Consider the following 8,637-nt stretch of genomic DNA (forward strand, 5'->3'; position numbering starts at 1 on the left):
TTATTACATCTAATGATTTATTAGTGAATGAAATCAACCAATTAGACAGCCAAGGACCGATTTTTCAAAAGGATCACACAGAACAATTTAATATCATGGGAGATAATAAACATGTCCTGAGCTGGATCGCTGAATGATGACGCTAACAGCCTGTCAGAGATATCAGATATTTACAGCAGAATAAGGCACCACATCAGATAAACTAAAATACATCCTCTCAAGGACATAGAAATAGGGAAAGGAATCACTCCAGCTGCATTTCAAACCAGGGTAATTTCCTGAAAAAAGGCTTTGTGTGGTGCTAGTTCTCTTCTTAAGGCACCTATCCATGCTGCTGGAATGTGGGAGACCATCTGGAGCAAGAAAGTTGAAAAATAGCACAGACCTCATAGACTGGACAATGTTTTAAAGATAAAAACATGTACAGGTAGCTACTAAATTGGGTAACATAAACAAAAGGCATCTTAAAATAATTTTGTCTACATGTTGCAATTAAATATTTCAGACCCAAGCAAGTATTTGTCCAGTCCTAGAGGTTTCCTATCACAGCCTTTTTGATGCAGCTGTTATGGAAAGCCACTTTTTTGGATAAGCTACTAAAAAGCAAGTAAACAAATCTACAACTCAATTCAATTACATATATCATTGTGAAATACCTTACAATTGAAGGCAACTGTGCACAGGCTATAATCTACCTGGTTCTATCCAAAATTTTGAAATCTTATCATTATAAATGTAGTCAGAATTATTAAAAAACTTCAAGCCATTCAAGTGGATGATTAAGAATAGGAATTCCGTACTTGGGAATTAAGGTCCCTGTTTTTTTTTTTTTGCTTTGATACCAGTTTGCCCTTAGACAAGATGTAACACAGCTGGTGTTCCTGTTCAGAAAGGCTGCAAATTGCAGCTCCAGCTATCTCTGGAGATTCAGCTATGAGATGAGAGCCCAGTAACAGGTATTCACAACTGACCTTAGCATTTTTCTGAGCATCTGCATGCCTGTATCAGTTACTTCATGGATATGTGCAACATCCCTCCTGAATGAAGAAACCAAGAAAGATGTTAAAAGACAATCCAATATTGCTATATATTTCCAAAATTTTACTTAGGACACCAACAGTATTTGGGCTGAGGAGACTTCCACATTGATGACGGGGATTTCTAAGACACTTTGGGACTGGAAAGATGCTTCACAGCAGTAACACCATATCAGCATTCCAGGGAGGAACACTGAACCTCAATCTCAAGCAACATAGGGAATGCATCCTGATGAAGAGGTTCAACTAAAAAGTGAATTCCTCTCCCTTAATTCTGCAATGCCAGCCTGCAGAGGTAAACAAACCTGGATTCTTCCTCAAGACTACAAATTTGGATGATAAAGGGAATTGTTTAGGAGTAATGACATCTACAAATTTTTGACTTAAAGTATGTAAAAATTAGAGCTACATAAAACCAAATTTGTCACAAAAAGCAGTCTCCTTGGAAGACCCTTCTGGTTAATCTGCTGTTTCACACAAATGCAATGCCCAAGGTGGGAGTTTGCACCTGCCATGCCCAAGCAGTTCAGGGCAGAGACCTGGGACCCTCCCAATGCTCACAGAGGATGGGCCACAAGCCATCTGACATGGCCATGGTGCAACTAACACCCCAGCACACTGTCACTGTCCCCTCACTGTCCCCTGCCTTCGGGTCCCAGTGTGCTTGCACTGCGGGTACAAAGAGCTAGGGTCCCTCTCCATGTCCTCTCTGTCCCATGGGCCATGGGCCTGACTTGTCTATACCTGAGGTGAAGGTGACATTTTTCCCCCCTGACCCATAACGTCTTTCAGTCTCTGAGAGAAAGATGCAATTGCCCCCTTTACCCTCTCCAGGTCACTACCTAAGAAAATGATGCTGTTGTATCCTGCAGGCCTCTCACAGTTTCCACCTGAAGACAAAACACCATTCCCTCACACCCCTCTCCCAGTCTCTACCTGTGAGGGCGATGCCATTTTCCCCTGTACTCCTCTTCCCAATCTTTAGCTGAGGGCAAGGTGCCATTGCTGTCTGTACCCCTCTCAGGCCTCCCCCTGAGGGGAAGATGCCGTGGCCCGCTCTACCCCTCTCTCGATCAACACCTGTGAGGATGGCGTCATTTTCCCACTCTCACCTCTCCCACAGTCTCATCCTGAGGGGAAAGCACCATTCTCTCCTCATACTCTTCTTCAGGTCATTACCTGAGGCAAAGGTGCCATTCCCTTTCGTACCCCTCTTCCGATCTCTGCCTGAGGGGAAGGCACTACTCCCCACCAACCTTCTCCTGGTTTCTGCCTGAGGGGAAGGCACTACTCCCCACGAACCTTCTCCTGGTCTCTGCCTGAGGGGAAGATGCCGCTGTCCCCTGAACCCTCCCCTGGTCTCTGCCTGAGGGGAAGATGCTGCCGTCCCCTGAACCCTCTCCTGGTCTCTGCCTGAGGGGAAGATGCCTCTGCCCCCTGAACCCTCTCCTGGTCTCTGCCTGAGGGGAAGATGCCGCTGCCCCCTGAACCCTCTCCTTGGTCTCTGCCTGAGGGGAAGATGCCTCTGCCCCCTGAACCCTCTCCTGGTCTCTGCCTGAGGGGAAGATGCCGCTGCCCCTCTGTAACCGTCTCCCGGTCTCTACCCGAGGCGCGGGCGCCATTCCCCCAGACCTCCGTCCCTCCTCCCGGTCTCCACGTAACGGGCACAAACGGCGGCCAGCCCCGCTGCCGGCGGCGCACGGACCGGCAGCTCCGGAGCGGCGCTGGGCGGGCGGAGACGACCGCGGGCCGGGGCGGGGCGGCGGGGCCACGCCGCGGCCGGGCGACGCCGGCGGGACGGTCGCTGCCGCCTTGTCGGAGCGGCCGGCGCTCGGCGGCCCCCTCCGGGCATGTCAGCGCCGGGCCCCGGCCCCGGCGAGGCGGCCCCGGGCGCCAGGGAGGCGGCGCGGCGAGACCCGCTGGCCGCAGACCTGCGGTGCAGCCTGTTCGCCGCCGCGCTGCAGAGCTACAAGCGCGACTCGGCGCTGAGGCCCTTTCCGGGCCGCTACGCCAGCGGCGACACCAAGGACTTCGAGGGGCTGGTGAGTGCCGGGGCCGGCCCCGGGGAGCTGCCCGCGGTGCCAGGGAACCTGCCCCGAAATGGGGGAGCACGGGCTGCCCGCACAGGTGAGGGCAGCAGGGGCACGGATAAAGCAGGATGAAGGGTTTATCCAGTCAAGAAATCCGGGTTTAGAAGAGTATTTGGGATTTTGGCCGATAAACCCACGCTGGGAAACACCCAGATCCGGTGTGGGCACATGAAGTAACATGCAATAGGTAACAGGTAAGAGCCGACAGGACAAGAGGAAGCGGCCTCAAGCTGCTCAAGATTGAGTATTCTGGAACATTTCTACCCTGAAAGGATGGTTAGGGATTAGCATAGGCTGCCCAAGAAACTGGTGCCATCACCATCCCTGGAGGTGTTCAGAAAACGCGTAGGTGTGGCACTTGGGGTCATGGTTTAGTGCTGGGTTTGGCAGTTAGGTTAATGGTTGGACTCAGTAATCTCAGACGTGTTTTCCAGCCTTTATGTTCCTAATATCCTGTGAAGTGTTATGAGAGCTTGCCGACGTTAAATTCAAATTCGTAGTGAAGGATTTGCATGTTACGTGGCCTGAACACCACCCTTATGTCAGGCCCGCTGTATATACTGCCTGTGACAGCTGGTTTTCTCCCAGTGCTGCATCTCATTGTTCCTGTAACAAACCCTACAGACACTGTTGGTAAATATCACTGTTTACAACTTGCCTGTTGTTTGCGTTCAGAGCAATTGACAAACTTCCCCGCAAACTGAATACAAGTGTTTATGTCTCAAAACAGAACCTGTTTTTCAGTTTGTTTGGGTGAAATATTGTTTTGTTTTCACTAGAGGTCCCTGTTTAATCGCAATGGCACTAAGCAGCTTGTGCTAAATGCCTCTGTTGTTAGCTTGCAGATACCAAGGCTCTACCAAGCCTGAAAGAGATTCTGGAGTCTGTTCCAAATACAGATAAAAGGACCTGGGACCTGTTTAGTTGGATTCTATCATCTAAAGTCTTCATGATACAAAGTACTAAGAAACAGGAGGTAAGTTTTGAATTCTGAAAATTTTAATTAGAATTTGGTTTTTAAGGCAAACTTGCACTTCAGAGAATATTTCCTCCTGCCAGAATTAAGTTGGTTATTGTGAGAGCTTGACAGTTTAACGTAAATCCATTCTTCTCTGTATATAGAGAGGCAAGTTTTTAAGCAAAATTTTCAGGAACACTGGTTGGAAGAAGTAGAACTAGACCACTGTCAGTAGTTGATGATGGGCAGTGACTGTAGTTGGTTACTGCAGTTAACATAACATGGTTTAGTCTGGGGGAGTCCAATTTGGGTGTCGTGGGTTGGGTCCTGCTTGTCACTGAGAAAGACAATTCTTGTCTTCTGCCCCAAAAAGGGAAAGGTTCAGAGCCACTGAGGCACTTCTGTAACAGGGATCAAAATAGTTGTAGAGATTAGCAGCAAGATGAAAACAACTTCTGTTTTCATGGTTTTTTTCTCTTGCAAGATCAGCTGATGAATATATTTTCTTGTAGCCAAAGTAGAATTGCGATACTGTCCATGCATCATAAATTAATTCAATAATTACAATTCAGGTTTGGGTTTTTTTCTGGAGAGAAGATTTAGGATCTAACTTTGATAGCAAGAAACTGGCAGGATTTTTACTGTGCACTTACTCCTTCTGAATTTTGATAGTGTTGAATTCTAACTCAAAAAAGCGTAATCAGAATATATTACACAGTATGAAGGGACGGGAAGCAAAATTTCCAGTGAGTAATCTAACCACATAAACCAACATTGATATTCCTCCCTGTTTTTAAGTACGAGAAGATCCAGGATCTCACAGGGATGTCTGGGGCTGCGGTTCCTGCTCCAGACTACCTCTTTGAGATCGTGTACTGTGATCAGATGAACACCAAGTTTGCTGAGACCAAGGGAGAGCGGGACCTTATCTACGCCTTCCACGGGAGCCGCTTGGAGAACTTCCATTCCATCCTGCACCACGGCCTGCACTGCCACTTGAACAGGGTGAGGCTCCTGCCACTGACACCATCTTCCCTTGCTCACTTTGCAGCTGGGGACGCTTTTTAAAAATAGGACCAGATTCCTTTCGGGGTATGAAATGTGCTGATGATCTTGTTCTGCTGTTCTCATTTCAGTGTAGGCCTTTGTGGATGGCTGTGTCGGATTTTCTAGTGCAGCCTGAGGGTAAAAAGTGGTAGTGGCATGAAACCTTTTTCACCAGCGTGACAAATTATGACTGTCCTCTGCTTTTTTATAAGGAAGTGTAATTCCTCTGAAAATCCTGGCCTGTCTTGACAGCCTGCAGCTGGGAAGTGCCTGTCTACAGAGGAGGAGTATAGTGGAGATTTTCTGCCTGGCCTTATGTTTAGATCAGCAAAGTTTCAGGTGCTACTCACCAGTGGAGCCTTCTTAAAATGGTCTGGTTTAGGGAGACATCCCATAGGATTTGCACCTCTTCTGATTTCAGTGGAAGGGCTTTGAGACTCCTGGCTTTTTGTGTCAGCTGTGAGGCAGCTTTGATACAGCACCTGCTTGACATTCCAGTCAACCTGGACTATGTTTTTTCCTCACATTCTTGATAAGTAATGGTTTACCAGGTACAATGGACTTACTGGAGTAATAATTTTAGCCAGTGTGGCAAATTGAAAAATATTTTCATTTTTTCTAGTAAAGCATGGATTTAAATGAAGTAAAGCCTTGCCTTGTTTAGGGAGTTTGGATTATTTGAATGATGACAGTTTCAATAAATCGACGAAATGCCTTTTAAGAGCAGTGCAGTCATGTTGATGTAAAATACTCATGCTGGCAAACTAACTCCAGATCCGGGAAAGCATGAATCTGTCCACACTAAGTGCTCTGCCAAGCAGCTAATTTGAGGGATGTGAGAGGGTAGCAGCCCCACCCCAAGGCAGTTGTGCCAGGACAAAAACAGTGCATGGACCAGACCCAACATGGGTCAGAAAGGCCTTTCGTAATTTACCTTCAGGAGCAGAACTGCCAGTCTGAAAGGAAAGAACACTTGTGTGTTGTTTGAGGTTTGCAGTACATGATTTTAGGCTAGATTTCTTCTCTGTTTCAGACATCCCTGTTTGGTGAAGGCACCTATCTGACCAGTGACCTGAGCCTGGCTCTGCTGTACAGCCCTCACGGCCTCGGCTGGCAGCGAAGTGCACTGGGCTCTATCCTCAGCTGTGTGGCTGTTTGTGAGATCATTGACCACCCAGATGTAAAGTGTCAGGTGAAAAAGAAAGGTGAGTCTATTACAGTAATAACTGTGTAGTCATTACATCTGTCCTTCATGTTGTTTTTCTTTCCCTGTTAATATCAGTGGCTCTTGGAGCACTGGATGGGGGACTTACCTCCTTGTCGCCCTGGTCTGGGCCATAATGTCATCCATACCAAGGATGACTAGGAGTGGTATAGCCTCAAGCAAACTTCTCATTCTATTCTTGGATGCTGAGAAATTCAGGGGAATACCAGGACTAGATCTTTGGTTATCTCATTCCCATTCTTCTGGGGGGTGTGTATGGGGGTGTTGGTTGTTTACTTTTTTTACCGTTACTTGAAGTTCTGCTTTTTTTTTTTTTTTACTTTTCTCTTCCCAATTCAGATTCAGAGGAAATTGACAGAAAAAGAGCCAGAGTGAAAAACAGCGAAGGGGGAGACGTACCACAGAAATACTTCGTTGTCACAAACAATCAGCTTTTACGAGTTAAATACTTGCTAGTGTATTCACAGAAGCAGCATAGGAGGTAAGAATTCAGCTGTCTAGGGGGATGAGCTGCTACAACAGCCACATAAACACACTCATTGTTGAAAATCAACAGAAAACAGCCAAGAAAGATATACTGCGCTGCCAGAATTTGTTTGTAGCCCATTTCCTATGGAAGTAAGTCTTAAACCATCATGTTGCCTCTGTCTTGCTCTTTGACATTCCCAGGCTCAGCTAAATTTGCTTTTTTACCAGCATTTAGAGTCTTTGAGAGGTCTAATTATCTGTTTGTGGCAGGAATCCAAGAGTGGACATCTGGTGAGTGCATCTCTTAAAACTGCCTCAGTTTTATCCCTGCCCTTATCTATCATAAGTGGCAGCGTTCACTCAGCTACTCAACACATGTCTACAGGCCAGGCAGCTACAGCTCCAGACAACAGGGAAAGGTGTGAACATGGAGAGAAAAGACAGGATTGTGCATGGTGACTTAAGGGAAAGGGATGTGGTGAAAATCAGGGTTTGTTAGTTATAGGGATTGTGGAACAACTTTTTGTTCTTATTTGATTTGCTTATAATAATGAAATCTGAGATACTTTCTGCCAAGGTATTTGTGCATCTCTGACAGAATTCATTTCCTTTTCCCTTTTCAGGCCTTCTAATGAATCTTCCTGGTTCTACACCCACCGTTTTGCCATAATGATGATGCTGTACCTGCTGTTGCTGATGGTGATAGGGGCCAGCAACTCACCAACCTTCATCTACTACTGGCACAGAATGTTTGACTCTGAGATATGAACCACCTAAGATGACAAACTGTTAATTTCACCACGTGCCTTAAGAATAGCTGATCTGCAGTGCACTGCATCTAATCCAGAGCTCTGGAAATAAAGATGCCTGGAGCTTTCCAGTTCTGTCACCAGTATATTAATCCTCATGGTATCTCTGCATTTATTCTTATTTCTGTGTTCCTGGGATGCATGAGGATGCCTAGTACAGCTGAAAAGGATCACAGTGGTGCAGCTTAGCATGAGTCAATCGTTAAGGGTCCATGGAAAAAAGGTTATTTAAGATTAATGAAAACTAAGCGTGGAAACACTCAGGTGTAACTTATTTTCTGTCAAGCTGAAGTATGTTTGCACAAGTTGGAAAGGGTGATTTTTCTGGATGTCAGGCAAAGCAACCTGTTGGGAGTCTTATCAGTGTGTTTTCAGAAACGGATTCTAGTGATATTTGGCATGTATCAATGCAGATGGAATTACTTTTAAATCTAACTTTGGCCAGGAATTTTTATATTTGAGCATAATGATTGTAAGGAAAAAAAAAACCAACAAGAAATAAAAGAACCACCAAATGGAAGAACTTAAACAGTTTCTAGTATGTTTTTCCCCTCTGTAGAACATTGTTCTGTTTTAATCCCAGCTGGCAGCTAAGCACAAATCCAAAACAGAGTTACTACACTGCTATGAGGAAAATTCATTCTATCCTGGACAAAAACAGCACAAACATCTACAAGGCTTGTGGCCTCAGCCATAATCTATCTTATCCTAGCTTACTGTGAAGATTAGACAAACTCAGGGTTTTCAGCATCAACACTGAATAAGGATTGTTCTTACCAAACTGGGGATTTGTTAGAGAATACACCATGTGCAAGTTAGTAATGCAACATACACAGGGCAATGCTCTCTCGCTCCTGTCAAGTCCTTTGTGTTTGTGGTTGTCACAAAGCAGCCTACAACTGCCTGAAACAGAAAAAGGAGCAAAGCACTGCCCCCTGATTAGTGACTGGGCATGGGATAACCCCATGAAGACCCTGAGATTCTAGGCAAAGAAAAGTCAGAT

General features: G+C 45.9%; 1 protein-coding gene across 2 annotated transcripts; it reads left to right on the forward strand.

Moving 5' to 3' along the window:
* The first annotated feature begins 2,824 nt into the window (after nucleotides 1-2,824).
* Nucleotides 2,825-8,163, forward strand: PARP16 (poly(ADP-ribose) polymerase family member 16). Of its 2 annotated transcripts, none has more exons than XM_066328221.1 (6): nucleotides 2,825-3,079; nucleotides 3,966-4,103; nucleotides 4,884-5,090; nucleotides 6,166-6,337; nucleotides 6,697-6,838; nucleotides 7,449-8,163. In XM_066328221.1, exons 1-6 carry the CDS (start codon nucleotides 2,888-2,890, stop codon nucleotides 7,591-7,593), a joined length of 996 nt encoding a protein of 331 aa, XP_066184318.1. In that variant the 5' UTR covers nucleotides 2,825-2,887; the 3' UTR covers nucleotides 7,594-8,163. The 2 variants fall into 2 exon arrangements, with proteins under 2 accessions (XP_066184318.1, XP_066184319.1); XM_066328222.1 differs by lacking the exon at nucleotides 2,825-3,079 and adding an exon at nucleotides 3,102-3,164.
* Nucleotides 8,164-8,637: the final 474 nt, after the last annotated feature.

This window comes from Sylvia atricapilla, chromosome 13, assembly GCF_009819655.1.
Source record: "Sylvia atricapilla isolate bSylAtr1 chromosome 13, bSylAtr1.pri, whole genome shotgun sequence".
Classification (NCBI taxonomy): domain Eukaryota; kingdom Metazoa; phylum Chordata; class Aves; order Passeriformes; family Sylviidae; genus Sylvia; species Sylvia atricapilla.